Source organism: Scyliorhinus torazame, chromosome 5 (assembly GCF_047496885.1).
Source record: "Scyliorhinus torazame isolate Kashiwa2021f chromosome 5, sScyTor2.1, whole genome shotgun sequence".
Classification (NCBI taxonomy): domain Eukaryota; kingdom Metazoa; phylum Chordata; class Chondrichthyes; order Carcharhiniformes; family Scyliorhinidae; genus Scyliorhinus; species Scyliorhinus torazame.
Genome location: NC_092711.1, coordinates 245,240,485 through 245,260,819, shown reverse-complemented (window position 1 = coordinate 245,260,819; position 20,335 = coordinate 245,240,485). Strand labels below are relative to the sequence as shown.

The 20,335-nt window shown below is 44.5% G+C and overlaps 1 protein-coding gene across 1 annotated transcript in view; it reads left to right on the top strand.

Annotated features, from left to right (window-relative positions):
- trmt12 (tRNA methyltransferase 12 homolog) overlaps nt 1-20,335 on the top strand; it is a 53,415-nt gene that overhangs the window by 4,974 nt on the left and 28,106 nt on the right. The window contains exons 2-4 of the mRNA XM_072505267.1: nt 6,350-6,433; nt 7,992-8,160; nt 9,565-9,763. Of these exons, the coding sequence (XP_072361368.1) occupies nt 6,378-6,433; nt 7,992-8,160; nt 9,565-9,763 (424 nt within the window). The 5' untranslated portion in view covers nt 6,350-6,377. The remainder of the gene's footprint in view (nt 1-6,349; nt 6,434-7,991; nt 8,161-9,564; nt 9,764-20,335) is intronic.

The following is a 20,335-nucleotide window of genomic DNA, read 5'->3' as shown; positions in this document are numbered from 1 at the left end:
TGAGAGCCTTCTCCCGCGGATGGAAATGGCTGGCACGAGGGGACATAGCTTTAAACTGAGGGGTAATAGATATAGGACAGAGGTCAGAGGTAGGTTCTTTACGCAAAGAGTAGCGAGGCCGTGGAATGCCCTACCTGCTACAGTAGTGAACTCGCCAACATTGAGGGCATTTAAAAGTTTATTGGATAAACATATGGATGATAATGGCATAGTGTAGGTTAGATGGCTTTTGTTTCGGTGCAACATCGTGGGCCGAAGGGCCTGTACTGCGGTGCATCGTTCTATGTTCTAACACAAACAGGTCCTTTGGCGAGAGATGGCGGGGACAGGACCATGAGGTCTGCAAGTCCCTAGCATCAGTCCAGCATGTAGGTGGTGGAGTTTGCTACAGTCGTTTCCCTCTTGGAATAGGAACGTGAGAGCGTTTCAGCAGTTTTCTTCACAACTGAGCAGTCCTCTTCACGATCCACTCTGCTCACCCCACATGGGGAAAGGGCTAGAAACGGTGCCTCAGAAATAGTCTGTTCAATCTCCAATCTGGCTGGAAAACTGCAGCCAGTGGGCTTATCTACCTGCGGTCAGAAAACCAAAGTTAAACTCAAATTTCTGAACCTGGAATGTAAGATCCCTCTTGCATAACAAGCAAAATAATCAACCCAGTAGAGAACTTCCCTTGTTGCTCGTGAACTCAGGCACTTCAACACTGACGTCACTGCCCTGCAACAGACCCAAAGAACAGGTGAAGGGCAGATGAGGGCAGAAGGTGGTGATTACACCTTCTTCTGGAGAGTAAAACCCAAGGATCAGCCCAGGATGCATAGAAGTGGATTTGCCATCAAGACCAAACTAGTCAACTGGCTCTCGGAGCTCCCTGTCGGCATCAGTGAACCCCTCATGACTCTCTGTCTACAACTTGCCAAGAATCGGCAGGCAATGGTCGTGAGTGCTTACACCCCAACCCCTAATGCCATTGATGAGTCCAAAAAAGGTTTCTACTCCACCCTGGACACCATACTCGCCAATATTTATTCTAATGAAGATATGATCATCTTCCTTGGGGACGTCAATGCCAGGGTGGGAAAGTACTCCCAACTCTGGAGTTGGGAATTGAAACTCCAGTGGGGTCCTCCTGCTCATGAAACGCACGGAACACCTGCTTCTTATCACTAACACACTGTTCTGCCAAAAAAGCCAAGTTCAAAATTTCCTCGAGACATCCACAATCAAAGCACTGGCAGATAATCGTCTACATCATCATCCGATCCCAAGTCCGAGAGCAAAAGGATGCCCTCATCACCAAACTGATGACATGTGCAGGAGACTGCTGGACAGACCACCGGCTCATCTGCTCCTCTCTGTCCATCAAACTCCACCAGAAGCCCAGAAGTTGAGGAACCAGATCAAATAAAAGATTGATGTTGAGTGGCTTCAAGAACTAAGCATGCTAGTGAACTTCCAACAAAGTCTTCACTAAAATCTCCAAAGCGTTCATTCAGGGGAAACTGGAAAGAACTGAAGACAGTCATCATCTCACGCTGTTAAAAAACCATCAGCGACAAGACCAGGAAACACCAAGACTGGTTTGATGAGAATAACCACACCATCTAAGACCTCATCGACAAGAAGAGGAAAGCTCTCCGTGCCTGGCAAAATGACATCACCAGCAAGGCAAAGAGGAGAATTCATCAGACAGCAAAGGCAGAGGTACAAAGAAGAACTATGGAAATCGAGAACCAATGGTGGACTGAGAATGCTAAGGAGCTACAATTCCTCGCTGACAAGCACAACACCCGGGGCTTCTTCAGTGCCACCAAGACAATATATGGGCCGAATACACTACACCTCAAACCTGTGTGGAGTAAGGATAGAACCCTTTTGAGAGACCGGGATAACATCAGCCTTCGATGGAGAGATCACTGCAAAGAACTCCTAAACCATGATACGACGATGTATTCGAGGAAATGCCTAACTCCCCATCAAAGTTGATCTTGGACTCCCACTAAATGTGATTGAAGTCAAAGCCGCCATTAAACGCATGAAGAATGGAAAAGGATTGGTCAGGTTTCAAGTGGAGGCTTTCAAGGTTGGAGAAGACATCATCGGTCATTTCCATCAGTTGAACTTGAAAATCGGGGCAGGGAACAAATCCCTACTGACCTCCGGGATGATGTCATCCCCACTATCTTCAAAGTAGGAGACAAAGCCGACTGTGGGAACTAGCAAAGAATCTCCCTATTCTCCATCGCCAGGAAGATCATCCCCTGACTCCTCGCTAGCCACCTTCTCCCAGTCTGAAGAAATTCTTCTGGAAAGCCAATGTGGCCTCCAACCAAACCTTGGAACAATGGACATGACTTTCACTGCTCAACAACTTCAAGAGAAATGTCAGGAACTGCATCAACCACCCTACATAGCCTTCATTGATCTGGCCAACTCTTTTGACTCAGTCAGTCGGGTAGTGCTATGGAAGATCCTGTCAAAGGCCGGCTGTCCAGAGAAATCCATCAGCATTATCCTATTCATCCATGACAAGATGTCGGCGATAGTCCTCACCACCAGAAATAAGATAGACATCTTCAAGGTTAAGACTGCTGTTAACTGGATTTGCTGTTGAACACACTCTTCCCTACCATGAAACCCACGGCTGGATTGCGCCTTCAACAGGACTGTAAGACATCGCCAGTGTGAACGGCCCAAAAGCCTCACCTATGTCTTGACTGCTTTGCAAACTGTTCATAATTGCTTTAGCTTTCAACTCCCAGATTATATTAAAATTACATCAAACGTTTCATCTGCGTCTGAAGTCTTTTGTCCCACTTTAAATCCAGTTCCTGCGATTGTCTCTTTATCTCAGGATACTTTGTTTACTCTTCCTCAAATTCTTCTGAACAATGCCTTGGTCTTTGTTCACTTAACTCCAGACTTCTTAAACGCTCTTCTGTCCCAATTCCCTGGTTATCTGGACAGGAAGATGTTGCTGAAAACAGCAGGACTGGTGGCCTGAAGTGCATGTGTTTTAATGCAAGAAGTGTAACAGGTAAGGCAAATGAACTCAGAGCTTGGATTAGGACTTGGAACTATGATGTAGTTGCCATTACAGAGACCAGGCTGAGGGAAGGACAGGATTGGCAGCTAAACGTTCCAGGATTTAGATGTTTCAGGCGGGATGGAGGGGGATCTAACTCCTCCGGGATGGAGGAGTTGCGCTACTGGTTAGGGAGAATATCACAGCTGTACTGGGGAGGACACCTCAGAGGGCAGCGAGGCTATATGGGTAGAGATCAGGAATAAGAACGGTGCAGTCACAATGTTGGGGGCTTACTACAGGCCTCCCAAAAGCCAGCGAGAGATAGAGGAGCAGATATGTAGAGAGATTTTGGAAAGGAGTAAAAGCAACAGGGTTGTTGTGAATGGAGACTTTAACTTTCCCAATATTGACTGGGACCCACTTAGTGCTAGGGGCTTGGACGGGGCAGAGTTTGTAAGGAGCATCCAGGAGGGCTTCTTAAAACAATATGTAGATAGTCCAACTAGGGATGGGGCTGTACTGGACCTGGTATTCGGGAATGAGCCAGGCCAGGTGGTTGAAGTTTCAGTAGGGGACCATTTCGGGAACAGTGACCACAATTCAGTAAGTTTTAAAGTGCTGGTGGACAAGGATAAGAGTGGTCCTAGGGTGAGTGTGCTAAATTGGCGGAAGGCTAATAACAATATTAGGCGGGAACTGAAGAACATAGATTGGGGACGGATGTTTGAGGGTAAATCAACATCTGAAATATGGGAGGCTTTCAAATGTGAGTTGAAAGGAATTCAGGACCGGCATGTTCCTGTGAGGAAGAAGGATAAATATGGCAAATTTCGGGAACCTTGGAGAACGAGAGATAGTGTGTCGGCCTCGTCAAAAAGAAAAAGGAGGCATTTGTCAGGGCTAGAAGGCTGGGAACAGACAAAGCCTGTGAGGAATATAAGGAAAGTAGGAAGGAACTTAAGCAAGGAGTCACGATAGGGGTCACGAAAAGTCATTGGCAAATAGGGTTAAGGAAAATCCCAAGGCTTTGTACACGTACATAAAAAGCAAGAGGGTAGCCAGGGAAAGGGTTGGCCCACTGAAGGATAGGCAAGGGAATCTATGTGTGGAGCCAGAGGAAATGGGCGAGGTACTAAATGAATACTTTGCATCAGTATTCACCAAAGAGAAGGAATTGGTGGATGTTGAGTCTGAAGAAGGGTGTGTAGATAGCCTGGGTCACATCGAGATCCAAAAAGACGAGGTGTTGGGCATCTTGAAAAATATTAAGGCGGTTAAGTCCCCAGGGCCTGATGGGATCTACCCCAGAATACTGAAGGAGGCAAGAGAGGAAATTGCTGAGGCCTTAACAGAAATCTTTGGATCCTCGCTGTCTTCAGGGGATGTCCCGGAGGACTGGAGACTAACCAATGTTGTTCCTCTGTTTAAGAAGGGTAGCAAGGATAATCCAGGGAACTACAGGCCGGTGAGCCTTACGTCAGTGGTAGGGAAACTACTGGAGAGAATTCTTTGAGACAGGATCTACTCCCATTTGGAAGCAAATGGTCATATTAGCGAGAGGCAGCACGGTTTTGTGTCTCACTAACTTGATAGAGTTTTTCGAGGCGGTCACTAAGATGATTGATGCAGGTAGGGCAGTTGATGTTGTCTATATGGACTTCAGTAAGGCCTTTGACAAGCTCCCTCATGGTAGACTGGTACAAAAGGTGAAGTCACATGGGATCAGGGGTAAGCTGGCAAGGTGGATACAGAACTGGCTAGGTCATAGAAGGCAGAGAGTAGCAATAGAAGGATGCTTTTCTGATTGGAGGGCTGTGACCAGTGGTGTTCCACAGGGATCAGTGCTGGGACCTTTGCTGTTTGTAGTATATATAAATGATTTGGAGGAAAATGTAACTGGTCTGATTAGTAAGTTTGCAGACGACACAAAGGTTGGTGGAATTGCGGATAGCGATGAGGACTGTCAGAGGATACAGCAGGATTTAGATCGTTTGTAGACTTTGACGGCGAGATGGCAGATGGAGTTTAATCGGGACAAATGTGAGGTAATGAATTTTGGAAGGTCTAATACAGGTGTGGAATATACAGTGAATGGTAGAACCCTCAAGAGTATCGACAGTCAGAGAGATCTTGGTGTACAGGTCCACAGGTCACTGAAAGGGGCAACACAGGTGGAGAAGGTATTCAAGAAGGCATACGGCATGCTTGCCTTCATTGGCCGGGGCATTGTGTATAAAAATTGGCAAGTCATGTTGCAGCTGTATAGAACCTTAGTTAGGCCACACTTGGGAGTATAGTGTTCAATTCTGGTTGCCACACTACCAGAAGGATGTGGAGGTTTTACAGAGGGTGCAGAAGAGAATTACCAGGATGTTGCCTGGTATGGAGGGCATTAGCTATGAGGAGAGGCTGAATAAACTTGGTTTGTTCTCGCTGGAACAAAGGAGGTTGAGGGGCGACCTGAAGGAGGCTGAGGGGCGACCTGATAGAGGTCTACAAAATTATGAGGGGCATAGACAGAGTGGATAGTCAGAGACTTTTTCCCAGGGTAGAGGGGTCAATTACTAGGGGGCATAGATTTAAGGTGCGAGGGGCAAGGTTTAGAGGAGATGTACGAGGCAAGTTTTTTACACAGAGGGTAGTGCCTGGAACTCGCTGTCGGAGGTGTTGGTGGAAGCAGGGACGATAGTGACGTTTAAGGGGCATCTTGACAAATACATGAATAGGATGGGAATAGAGAGATACGGACCCCGGAAGTGTAGAAGATTTTAATTTAGACGGGCAGCATGGTCGGCGCATGCTTGGAGGGCCGAAGGGCCTGTTCCTGTGCTATACTTTTCTTAGCTCTATATCTTGTACTTTAGGACGTCTGTCTCTTCGCAGCTCCCGTCCTGTCCAGTCTTCTGGCAGAGTTGAGCGATGTTCTCTCCCCAAGATCTAATTGCTGTCAAAATGCCTAAACTGAAACTTAAAAGCTTTTTACCTTACAAGGACCGCCAGTTACTAAGCAACGCCCACATGCGTTTGACTTTTGCTAATTTTTCACACCGCAGCCCTCTCTATGCACATTGGAAACCCAGTTGAAACTTAACCAACCTCCACACATACACACACCTTTGTCCGGAATTAATTTAACTATAGGTTTTACGATTCCAGGTTATGAAACATTAAATTAAACACGCTTAAAACTATAACTTATTTCTAATGTTTACTAATATAAATATAAATTCCTTAAAACGACCTTTGTTTTCCTAACAATAGTTATCACTATTTGCTGTATTCGGGATAACTAATTAGCTTATATTTGAATGTTTTTTTCAGACAGTAAGATAGTTATAGAAGACTGAGAATGCAGACTGAAGTTTCTGCAATTGTGACTCCGGCTCAGTTCGCACAACAATACAGGTGAGGCATCAAATTGTTTTATAGATGTGCGAATTTCATGCTCATCAAGAGGGAAACCGGCTTCGAAGATTTTCTTTCTCCCTATTTGATAGAAATTGTTAGAATTTCTCTAATAATACACTATTTTACATCCAACAACATTTGTGTCAGTCTTTCTTGAATTGCTGTTTACTTTCAAATTGTACCTTTGATTGTCTGAAACTTCCATTTGTTGAGGGTCATTAAAAGAATTCCTCTTTAAACCAGGGGATGAGTCACCCAGACTGTTCACATGAATAATTTCTCGAGTGATAGGAATAAATTAGCTCCACTGTTAAAAAGAAAAGATGCTTCCAAGAATATACTACCCCATAATTTCGCACCAGTTCTTTTCCCTCCTCCACTTAGACATGTGGCAGCTTAATTCATTCAGGATGGATACCAAGTGAAGCAATCTGCTGAGAAACCTCATAAATTCGGAGTTTGGAAAGTTAGAAAAATAAATAAATGTAATTTATGTAAGTCTCAAGGGAGAAAACCTACACAGGACTGGCCAGCCATCTTAATGTGAATCTGAAAAATATATATCTGTGGTTGAAGAATATGCTTCAAATTTCATTTTTAAATATGTTTTCTTCTCTTGTTAAGAAATAAACAGTTTTTACTGATGTCTTCAGCCTGGAATCTAGAAATGTGTTTCCCCATTCTTATTGAAAATAGCCCCTGATAGGGGCTGGTTTAGCTCAGTGGGCTAAACAGCTGGCTTGTAATGCAGAACAATGCCAGCAGCGCGGGTTCAATTCCCATACTGGCCTCCCTGACCAGGCGCCAGAATGTGGCGACTAGAGGCTTTTCACAGTAACTTCATTGAAGCCTACTTGTGACAATAAGCTATTATTATTATTGACTCCGTTTCCTGATTTCTTCCTCTCAGCTCCTGCTTGTCGGTGTTGCTGCTTCAGGTGGTATTTCTGATCTCTTGAAAGGAATAAACATGGAAAGGACTAAGGAGGGGAAATGGGGAAGAGTGTCAAGAAATGAAGTGCAGAATAAATTTGAGTGACAGCGGGAAATAACTGTGGAGAAAGAATTAAAAAGGAAAACTCATTGAAACAATTTAACAAGTAGATGTATAGCAACAGAGCCAAAATGTCCCCTCAGTAGTCCTGTATTTTTTGCCACCATCTCTGACAATTTTCCAATGGCACTGCTCATATGCCATATTTTGGCACCTAGCTGATTATTCTATGAACCTTACTTGACAACAGGGTGGAGGTCAGTGGGACAAATAAAAATGATATATTATTTGAATTGACCATCATATTAAAAAGAGATGATGTGGAGATGCCGGCGTTGGACTGGGGGGACACAGTAAGAAGTCTTACACCAGGTTAAAGTCCAACAGGTCATTTGGAATCACTAGCTTTCGGAGCGTGGCTTCTTCATCAAGTGATTAAAAAGAGAGCCATTAAACATTAAGAATTGCAGAGAGCTGTTAGCCCATCAAATCTACAATCTTCCTTCACCCTGACATCAGAAGGTATTGTTAACCTCCTTTAAATTTATTTCCTCCGAGCAGACAGTATTTGGAGACGAATGGCATTTTGGACTCAGCCTATCGCCTCCAGAAGCAACCCGGTGGCTCAGTGGCTTTGCCTGTGCTTTGCAATAAACTCAGTCAGCTCCACCTTCTCAGCCTGTGTGATACTGTGGCTCCAGGAAGTACCTGTATTTTCACACAGGTGAAGGTAAGATTTCCCTCCCCACTGGCACACCAACAGCTTGAGTATTTCAGATTTCACACAATGCTGGATTAGCAAAGGCTTGGAAAAGCCAAGAACTGGTGTATAATTTGACAGTTGCTTTGAGAAATAATTTAAGCAAGATACATTTATGCACAACATACAATAAATGCACTAGCCCACAAATGTACAAAGTTTGCAAACCAAATTGGTGAAAAATGGATGATTTAGTTCCTAAAATAAAATAAAATAACTTTGCTTTGACAGAGTCAGCCACACTCGAAACATTAGTTCCCATCTCTCTCCACAGATGCTGTCAGACTTGCTGAGCTTGTCCAATATTTTTTGCTTTGATTTAGTTCCTGCTTTCCACTATTGGCATCATATATGTAACAACATTAATTTGATTTGTTCAGAATAAAGAAAAATAAAGAATAAAGAAAAATTAATGTTTTGGTTACTTTCAATTATGGCAAATGTTCTAAACTCATTTATTTTTAAATTTTGAGTACCCAATTCATTTTTTCCAATTAAGGGGCAATTTAGCCAATCCAGCTACCCTGCACATCTTTTGGGTTGTGGGGGTGAAACCCATGCAAACACGGGGAGAATGTGCAAACTCCACATGGACAGTGACCGAGAGCCGGGATTGAACCTGGGACCTCGGTGCCATGAGGCAGAAGTGCTAACCACTGCGCCACCTTGGCTGCCTAAACCTGGAACTCTTGTCGGTAAACACTGTAGTGGAAACACCACTTGATTTGCCATGAAGAAAACACAAGGCTGGTCTACCCTCCTTGTCAGTACATACTCTCAGTTACTTCAGTGTCTTATTGAAGATTGTCACTAACTTACACAGATTATTAGATCAATCGCAAACTGAGTTGTGTTATCTAAGTTCCTACAATTATCCTCAACAATGGGCGAGGAATGGTTTAAACTCTTGATTTGTATCTGCAACGTCTTGATGGTAATTGATTGTTAAGTAAGAATGTCAGATGAGAATATGAACAGGCTCGACTGATTGTGATGCCCCCAGTAGTTGAATTCCAGCTGGTATTCCCTGTTTATATAAACACATGAAAAATGACGTTGGAGTGCTACATAAAACTATGGAATTGTACCCAGATAAGAGACAGTGCCTTCCAGAGTAAAACATATCTGGCATAAGAATTCTTTATTTAATAGAGCATTAGTAAACAGGAAAGCAGCATGAATGAAGGCATGTTAGGATGGCCAGAACCACAGTAACAATCTCGAACCAATTTCCCACTTAGTGGACAGCAGTCAATTAAATTACGATAAATAACTAACCTCTTCAGTAATTTCACTTCTATTTTAAATGTATCTCCTATAATCAATTGTTATGTGCATCTTCTTTTCTCTCAGTACTGTTTCTTAACCTTTCAGAACCCAATATTGTCCAAAAAGTCTTCAGTAAAATCATGCCACCAGAGACTGCAGGAGGAGCTCCATGAGTTGGTGAAGCTTAGTGGAGTGCTGTGGAATGACCAACTGAGTTGTGACCTGCCTCAAGTATGGAAAAGGCATGGTGATATGATTGTTCTGAATGAAAATGCATTCCAGGCAGATATCTGGAAAACATTGGGTAAGACTTAAGGCACAAACTGTTTGTAGAGAATATTGCAGCACAAATTCTTTTGGTAACCTCAGTCCTGGGGATATTATTGTGTTTTTCCTCTGGATTATCTTTTGGCTAACTTAGTATATTTTCCCTCCACCTCAATTCATTCACTCGCCAAGGTCAATAACAGAGTGTCCACCAAAGCTTTTCTGAATTAATCATCGGCGTGCAGCCCAGGAATCTGCTAATATGTTTTTCTTTCCTGAGGGATCTCTGCATTGCTATGTAGCAGAGAGCAGTAATGAATGATTAAACCACTGTCCAAGCTACATGAGCAAATTTATAAAAATGTAAAACACAATCTCAATTGAATAATTTGCACAAATATACTTACTTGCCTTTTCTCATGCTTTGGAATTGCAAAGGGTTAGAGTGTGTGGCTTGGTGCACCATTAATTTTTTTTTTACTGCACTGTGCATCCAGTTGAGTACAAAAATAATGCAATCATATAAGGAAGGTGTGGAATACTGGGGCAAATATTAAGGGCTGGATTCTCCCATCCCGCCCGCCACAAGAATACCACGGGCGAGTCAGCGACAATGGAAAAATCCATTGACTTCGGACGGGATTCTCCGGTCGCCGGGCGAACACAGCCGGAGAATCCTGCCCAGTGTCTCAGGTGCACTACCACAGAGGTTATCACATGGTGAACAAAGAGTATATTATGGACGGGACTCTCCAGTACCCCAGCCATGTGCTTCTTGGTGGTGCACCATTGCTGGGCGGTGGGATTCTATATTTACGCCGCTTGTCAATGGGATTTCCCATTGTAACCACCCCACGCCACTGAAACCTGCTGGCAGGGATACACTGCCAGCAGGAAAAGTGAATCCCAATTACCAGAGAATTCAGGCCTGTATTTTTCAGATCCGGTAATTTGGCCAAGTGTAGACTATGGTATAAAGCATGGATCCACAGTTGTATCTATTTATTTTCACAAACAGTCATGAAAGGCGAAAGATGCATGTCCAGGTGCATTGTTGCAATAATGAAATTAAGATCACAGTCCAGATTATGCTTAAACTGATCTTGACCATTTTGTAACGATTCTAGAGTAGCCCAGGTAGAGCTTGAAAGGTACACAACTCAAGAAATGGTGAGAAAAGAAAATGATGGATAGGATTCTCCCGTCCGCCAGCCACGTTTACCGATCCAGCACGCCCCCGCTGGCAGTGGGATTCTCCATTCCCGCAGCTGGCCAATGGGGTTTCCCATTGTGTTCTGTTTACAGTTACTCAGTTGTCTGAACGGCTGGTTTGTGATGCAGAGCGTCACCAAGAGCGCCAGTTTAATTCCTGTACCGACTGAGGTTATTCATGAAAGCTCCGCCTTCTCAACCTTGTCTCTCGCCTGCGATGTGGTGACCCTCAGGGTAAATCACCACCAGTCAGCTTTCTCTCTCAAAAGGGGATGCAGCCTATGGTCCTCGGGGACTACGGCAACTTTTGTTTCATTCTTGACAAAAGGACTGTGAGTTTCACAAGTGGCTGGGATTGTTCATATTTTAATTAACTATTTACTTGAGTTTCATGTCAGTCTGGAGTCGATAATGCCAAAATCATATGACATCTTAAAATTGTTGTGCCAATTTTTTTTAAAGTACAGGAGGTCATGTGATGCGAGTTCGGGAATAGCTGTATTTCCGTGGGATCTGGCGCTACTCATTCTTTAATCCCATACTTAACTAATCCAGGAGTGAGACCTCCATGTTATATCCCTAGAAGATTTCTGGCTAAATATCGGTGACAAAATGCTGAGAAATCCTAAGAAAATCATTGACGAAAGAGAGTAGTCAGAAGCAACTGGGTGGAGATAGCTCCCCAACATGGCGACTTAATCCTCAAAGAGGCTCTTGATCCTGCACTCTCGAGGGCATTCCAGCTGATAACTGCTAATGTTATGAAGGTCATTGATGAGAAACTCTGCTTATTAGCACAGAATATCAATGGTTCATTCTATAGAATTACAGAATACTGATTATGGGGTCAATGAGGCGGAGGAGAGAATCTTTACTGTTGAAATGCAACATTCTCGGTTGAGGCCTTCTTGCAATCCTTGGAAAAGTAGATACATAGATACATTGTATGTCAGAATTCCTGGACGATCTGGGAAACCGAGACAAGAGGGAAAATATCCGGGTTGTCAGTTTACCAGAGGGAGTTGAGGATAAGCTCCCAGTTAAATACTTTGAGAACGCGCTACCATGTTTTCTTAATAGGCCGGCACATCGTATCTTGTTTATGAGGCCTCGGGGCATTCAGCATTCTCGGCCTGTTTACATGCGTTTTCATAACTTTGCAGATCACCAAAGAGTTTTGAAGGCAGCTCAACGTAATAGAGCCATGGTATGATGGAGCAAGGGTCTCTTTCTTCCAAGATTTCTCAGTGGCAATACAATAAAGGCGCAAGGGTTTCAATGAAGTTAGAAAATAGCTGAAGGGTATCGGAGTGCGATATTATCTACTGTATCCTGCTACACTTGAGAATGACATTTGACAACTCTGTAAAAATGGTCGACAGTCCAGCTAAGGCCATAGTCTTTGTGAACTCTGTGAAAGACAATACTTTGGAGTAACAATTTGCAGTTCACTGTTAAATCTGGACTCTATCCCTTGTCATTGTAATTCCTTCCTGATTCCGTGTTATTATTTATCACGCTGATCAGACTGACCTAGCGATTGAGCACCACAATGAGTGTTTTATCCTTAAGAATACCAAGGGCACCAATTTGTCTTGAATGGAAAACACCCCTCAGCATGTTCCTTCTAGATAAGGAGTGTGCTGTGCAGGTTGTATGTCACTAGGGCTGTGTGATAAATATCCATCTTTTCTTCTTATCTATTATTCATTATTTATAATGGTGGTATATTCTTTATGGTCTCCTTTAATAACGATAAATATGAGTAGCGTGGTTGTTGGGAAGTGGGCAAGTGGCTTAAGTCTCAACAGGAAGGGTTAGAATGCAGAAAGGAGACTCGGCACTCATGCACTTATCTTTATTGTGGTATATCTTACCTCTTTTGTTGAGGGGAAAGACTCCTTGGTGTAATGATGGAAGGTTTGTAGGTATAGTCCTACGGGTTCTCGCATTTGGTGAGGAATACCCCCTTAGAACTAAAGACTTTGCATATTTTTTTATTTTGGGTTAAAGAATCGTTAACTGGTTTCTGCAAGGCTACAGCCAGATCTCATAAACTAGGAAAGACTTTACAATGTGTCACTGTCCCCTCTGTATAGTTGGAGATGGGGGAGGTTTGTTTTGGTGCATGCTAGAGCGTGGTATGAAAATCTCTGGCTTGTAAGCCTTTTTTCTCTTTGTGCCAATGTCCTATACTCTCTTTGACTGAATAAGCAGTGGCAGTAGCTACTTTGAAACCTTGCTCCTGGAATGAGTAGGGAATACATCATCCTGGTAAAAGGAAATAGATTTTGGCTTTCCTTAAAAGGGAAAAAGTTGAAATAGCTTTATTAAAAGAAACTCATTTAGATGACAAGGAGCACTTATATTGAAGAGGGACTGGGTGGACAGATGTTTGTGCTTTGTTCCCGACCAGTAGCCGGAGTGCTGCTGTCAGTAAGAATTGCCAAATAGACTGGAGGACTGTGTGAAGAATAAGGAAGGTAGCTATAGGATTATCAAGGGGCTATTGCATGGGGAAAATGTCTCAGTAATGAATTTCTGTGATCCCCCAAATTATTCCCCTTATTTTGTTACTAAAGTCTTCATGGACATTGCTGAATTAGCATCAGCTAATTCCTTTCTAGGTGGGGACTGCCATCCCTTTGAGGGCCTAACTCCCCATAACTAGGAATTCTCCCCCAACCAACAGGAAAAGGCTTTAGCATTGGTTTGTGAGGAGGTGGGGTATTTAGATGTATGGAGAACACTATTCCTAAGATAAAGGGCTGGATTCTCCGTTTGCGGGATCCTCCAATTCGCTGGCAGTGCACTCACGCCCTCGGATTTCCCGACTGCGTGGGGGTTGTGGTGATGTGCATCAATGTAAATGCATGTAGGCTAGCTAGACACTAGAGGGAGCACCGGAGACATCACACACACACACTCAACCAATAGATCGGTTAGATAGGACATGACCAATGGACATTCACGATACACACGGAGGTGACACGACCACAGGGGGGCATTACACCAACCCATATATAAAGGACACCACACACATGATCTGCCTCTTTCCAGTGGAGACACTCAGTGAGTAGAGACACAGGGTTGATTCAATATTACACCCACCACGTGGATTGCAGCAACTGGTTAGTCAGTCTGGGTAGCTATAGTAGGATTAGCAGCAGTGTCGAACCCGAGTAATAGAAGTGTAAATAGTTTAATAAACGTGTTGAAGTTATGTCCACGTCTGAACCTTCCTTTGTCAAGTGCACCACAAGGAAGCCGCTTATGTTACACCGAGAACATAACAAATCATGGTACTAGGACTGAACTGTTTCAATCCAGATAGCCATACCTCAGTCTACAGTGACAACCAGCAACGATACCCAGGCAAGATGTTCGAGATCCGGGTTCCGCAGTAGCTCCAGTGCCACAGTGATCTCCGCGAAAATTGGCAGGTATTCCGGCAAATGTTTGAAATCTTCCTGGTAGCAGCTGAACTAGAAGACGTGGCCGATGCTGAAAAGACAGAGCTTCTCCTCACCGCCCTTGTCAGAGCAGAATAAATCTTTTAAAAATTCAAGTTCTCGAAGGGGCAAAACAGGAGCGACTTCCAGGCAGTCCTGGACAAATTTGGCAAATACTGTGAGGAAAACACACTCCAACCAGCAAGAAAAGGTAAGAGAAGCGCCAGTACTCACCACGAGGCCGAGATCCCGGAGCAGAGAACAGTTTTGATCGGTGGCCATCTTTCTAAGGGGACTGCACTTGCACAGTTGCGCGAGAAACGCACAGAACGGGAAGGTCCGTTTGCACATGCGCGAGACGCCGCGCATGCGCAATCACAAAAACGGCCATCGGTACAGAAACAGCGAAACGTTTCCTACGTATGATGTCACGTGCGTCATGACGTCAGAGGCCCCGGACCACGCCCATTTAAAGGAGAAACGTCCCAAATCAAAGAAAAAATATTTTAAAGCCGAAAAACAACCTTCCTTCACCTGAAATGACAGCATAATGCCTCAAATTGAACCAGGAAATGAAATTAACCTCCGAAGAACCCTGCAACAAGCAGTTACCTACGCCCAAACCGATGATTCCGACCTTGAATACTTCGAAACCGACCTTTACATTTTCTCTGGACCTCGCGGGCCCAATGCCAGCTCCGACGCAAACAGTGATGATATGGTCCTAGAAGACTACGACTCGGACAAACCTTTCACCTTGGGAGGCAACTCCAGTACCAAATCCGAACCGCAACTAGACGTGTTGCACATTGACGACCCCGACGACGGGTTCTTCGGATTTGAGGATCTTCAGCCCAGTAGATATGACATCCCCACTCGTGAGGGCAGGATTATGCTGCAGCCTGAAATTAAAAGACAGAGAGCAGTACAAGCCCACAGAGAGCGGCCTGCTGCCACACAGAGCGTGGTCCACGCACCGCTCGGGGTTCCCGACTCTACGAAAGAAGACACGCAAGACTCCACACCGCAGTCCTTGCATGAACAAGATGTGACTCCAGTGTCACAGGCCTCCACAGCGAGCTCTTGGACAGACTCCACAATTGCAGAAACGCAAGACTCCAGAGCGCAGTCCTTGAACGAACAAGAAGTGACTCCAGTGTCACAAGCCTTGCAGCGAGCTCGTGGACAGCCTCCGCGATAGAAGCAATGCAAGACCCCGACGTGCAGTCCTTGCAGGAACAAGACCATGAGGGTCTAGCAACCTCCTCTGACCAACCAGCGGCAGACAATGCAAGTCTGCCATGCTCAAGTAAACAGCAAGAAGACTATGACAGTCTACCACGCTCCAGTGCACAGCAGGACGACCATGACGGTCCATTATGCTACAGTGAAGAACAAAGCGACGATGACAGTCCAAGCCCAAATGCAGTACAACAGCAAGCCAATGACAGTCCACCCACATTGTTTGCACCATCAGATGAAGACTCTGACAATTTACCCAACCCAAGTGAACAACAAGCAGCTACTGAGGATCTACCCACGGTATGTGAGACAAGTGACGACAGCATCCCACTTCCCATGCAAGATGTGCAAAGTGACAGACCTCAGCTAGTGTGTACAGAGACACTTGACGATCACTGTGAGACCACTGGTGACTCCGGTGACACCATGATATTTCCACCCTCATTCGCTCGAACCTCTCCACAAGTCAATGCATTCCTGCATGTTCCGACTCCAGAAGTGCAGCTTCAAGAAATCTCAGCTGACTCCAGTGAACCTGCTAAGACTCCGGACGGAGAGCATCAACAAGCCAACACTGACTCAGTTAAAACAGACAAGACTCCAGATGGGGAACAACCAAACGCCGACTCTGATTCACGTAAGCCGGACTTTACTCCAGACAGGGAGTGCCGCAACCTCAGTGATGGCACGCTCAGGGTGACAGCAGATGCCACAACGACAGGAGATGGATCACTTAACAATTACACTGGGTCAGTAATAACAAAAAGCGGCTACAGTCCAAGAGGAATACACCAATATTCACCACAGCTATATCCACACATTTTTTCCACACCAGCAGTGCAGCCAATGACCGCTCATGCTGGACAAACCCAGTATTCAGGCATGCCGCAGCCAGCAATCTATGCAGCATATTCTCAAACAGGCCAGCACTACGGATTGCCCACTAATGGAATCAAGACCGAAGGAGGACTACCGCAAGCGCAATCTGCACTACAGACTGGATGCCTTAGTTACAGCCCAGGATTTGCTGCACCCCAGCCTGGCCAGACGGCATATTCCTATCAGATGCAAGGTTCTAGTTTCACACCATCACCAGGTATTTATGCGAGCAGCAATTCTGTTTCAAATTCGACAAGCTTCAACGGTTCTCAGCAGGATCACCCTTCCAGCACAGCATGTGGCCAGAACCAGTATGTACAGTCTTATCCAACTTCAACATATGGCACATCCATGACCTCGAATGATACTGTTGATGGTACCTCTTCAACGTCAACACCTTATCAGCTACAAGATGCCATCCGACAGCACCATCACAAACATCGAAAAAAGAAAGGGACTCCAAATCAGACAGCGAAGTGATTTGACCACTTCTTGGTTCCTGTGGCACAGGCACATTGATGCCGTTCATAACCAAGAGAGACATTTGACCATGATGATTGATGGTTTTTGGACTCACACGAATGATTTGGACTTATTGTTTAATCACTGTTACCATTACTTGCATATACCTTAACCTATCTACCTGTTTTTTGTTCAATTTTCTTAAAGTGTACAGAAAATATGTAACATATATAAAAGGGGGGATGTGGTGATGTGCATCAATGTAAATGCATGTAGGCTAGCTAGACACTAGAGGAAGCACCGGAGACATCACACACACACACTCAACCAATAGATCAGTTAGATAGGACATGACCAATGGACATTCACGATACACACGGAGGTGACACGACCACAGGGGGGCATTACACCAACCCATATATAAAGGACACCACACACATGATCTGCCTCTTTCCAGTGGAGACACTCAGTGAGTAGAGACACAGGGTTGATTCAATATTACACCCACCACGTGGATTGCAGCAACTGGTTAGTCAGTCTGGGTAGCTATAGTAGGATTAGCAGTAGTGTCGAACCCGAGTAATAGAAGTGTAAATAGTTTAATAAACGTGTTGAAGTTATCTCCATGTCTGAACCTTCCTCTGTCAAGTGCACCACAAGGAAGCCGCTTATGTTACACCGAGAGCATAACAAATCAGGGGTGTCCACAATGGGAAACCCAATTGGCCAGCTGCCAGGTTTCCCACTGTCGGCAGGGGGCTTGCCCACAATGGGAAACCACATTCGCCTGTGCCGGGTTGGAGGATCCCGCTGCTGCCGGGGGGCGCGCTGCACCAGAAAACGGGTGTAGCAGGATGCAGAATCCCGCCCAAAGAGTTCACATTCTCCTCTGCTCCGCACCAATGTAATATTAGAATAGACTATATTTTCCTACAATCAATGACTTCCTACTCTATAGGGATGACATGAATCCTCAAGGAGACAGCAAGGAAGATATTCAAAGGGCCTCAATTGATATATGTCTCTCCCAGTAACGAGTTTAGAATGGTGGTTTCGATAATAATCAAGTGCAAGTAATTTATGGAGGAGAAACAGATTATAGATGATTGGGAAGGTCCCTGAGATATACATGTTAATGTATAGTCAAGATACTTGATGGGAACAAACAACTGAATACACAGAAGATCTAATCAAAGAACAACAAAGATATAATTGACCAGTCCCTGAGAAGGAAGGGAATCAGTTACAATCTAGCAGTCTGTTAAAGCGGACAGGACAGTTTTAAGCCTGAAGGCCAAGTTTATAGCAAACAAGCTTCTAAGTCTGACAGCCAAGGCAGTGAAGAAAACCTTTGTTACATTTTTAAAATATCTCCGTTGGACTAGGAAAAAGACGGTTCCCAGATTTGAGTATTATCCCAGTAATGTGTAGTAACTATAGCTGGTTATTGGGGAACAAGAGAAGTCTTACAGAGTTCAGGTATTGTCGATATATTTTGTAACAAGGGATACATCCTATAGTAACTGTGTATGTTTAGTAATTCATACATATTAATTGTGTGAGAGCAGTCATCCTGTTTGTGTGTGTTTGTCTTTACTTTACTAAGTGTTACATGCCAACTGGGCTATTTATTCTCAATGCGGTTTCACTTGTCTCCTCACACCCAAAACATAAATTAAACTACACACATCCCCACAAACCGGTGTTCCAAGTTGGGATACCCTCGTAGATAGCATTAGCGTGCTTCGTGACAGGTGCTATCATGATTTCTGATCACACGCCTGTCTCCCTGAAATTTTTATTCAAGGGGACCCACCCCCCGGTCAAGATCGTGGAGATATGATGCATCTTTGCTCAGGGATCATAACTTTATTTTGTGCTTTAAGGCTGAATTTGATCTCTTCTGCTCAGTCAATTATTTCTCTGATGAAAGCCCCTCAGTCCTGTGGGAAACCTAGGGCAGCACGGTAGCCCAGTTGTTAGCACTGCTGCCTCACGGCGCCGAGGTCCCAGATTCTATCCCGGCTCTGGGCCACTGTCCGTGTAGAATTTGCACATTCTACCCGTGTGGGTTTCACCCCCGCAACCCAAAGATGTGCAGGGTAGGTGGACTGGCCACACTAAGTTGCCCCTTAATTTTGCAACATAAAATTACACTATACGTGGATGACATGTTGCTATTTCTATCTAAACCTGATGTTTCTGTTCCGCTATTATTGATGTGGTGGGTAGACTCCGCCTTTCCCTGGGTTATAAAATCAATTTTATGAAAGCTGAGGCTATGCCTCTCGGAAGGCTCAGAGGGAGACCTCCCCCCTTTGCTAATTTCCCATTTAGATGACCCCCCCCCCCCCCCCCCCCCCCCCCCCCTCAGGGTTTACCTATTTGGGTATTTTTGTTACCCACTCTTTCAGACATTTGTCTGGGGCAAACTCCTCGGTGTCCATCAAGTGGAACCTACATTGTTGGTTCTCCTTACCGATAACTGGGCAGGATAGCACTGATTTAGGTGAATGTGCTGCCTAGGTTATTATATCCTCTAAAGATGCTGCCAATTTTGCTTTCTGCTGAGGTCCTGAAAAATAATTAATGGGGTGCTGAATTCTTTTATTTTTCTTCCAATTAAGGGGCAATTTAGTGTGGCCAATTCACCTACCCTTCACATCTTTTTGGGTTGCGGGCGTGAGACCCACGCAGACACGGGAAGAATGAGCAAACTCCACACGGAAAGTGACCCAGGGCCGGGATCAAACCCGGGTCCTCCGCCCCTCAATTTATTTATATAGAACAAAACAAAAATGTACTAAAACTAGCCACACTGCAGCTTCCCAGTTCAAATGGGGAGATGGAGGGGGGTGGGTTAGAGATGCCGAATATTAAAATACATCAGTTAGCTTCTCATCTTAGATTCATACGAGAATGGGTTAATGAGGACCCGTCCACCATTTGGCTCGATATTGAAGCTGGCCAGTCTGTGTACTCCTTACAGGCCCTGTTGTTTCTCTGGGATTTCAAGCCTGTGTCTGTCAAGTGTGAAATTCCTCTAATCATTAACACTTTGAGAGCATGGAGGATGGTCCGTGGGCTGAAGGGAGATCTAATTTAACATACGCTCTCTCTCCCATTCAGGGAAATCCAAATTTCCGCCAGGTCTTATGGATGACGGATTTGATATCTGGAGGAATAGAGGTCTTTGTAGGCTGGGAGATATGTTCAGTGCTGCTTCCTTGTTATGTTTTGAAATTATGTCAATAATTTGATATCCCAAGGTACCCCTTTTTCAGTTATCTAAATTCAGAGACTTTATCCTTAATAAGACATCTCTATGTCTCAATGCTAATGTCTCCCCAATGGAAAATACC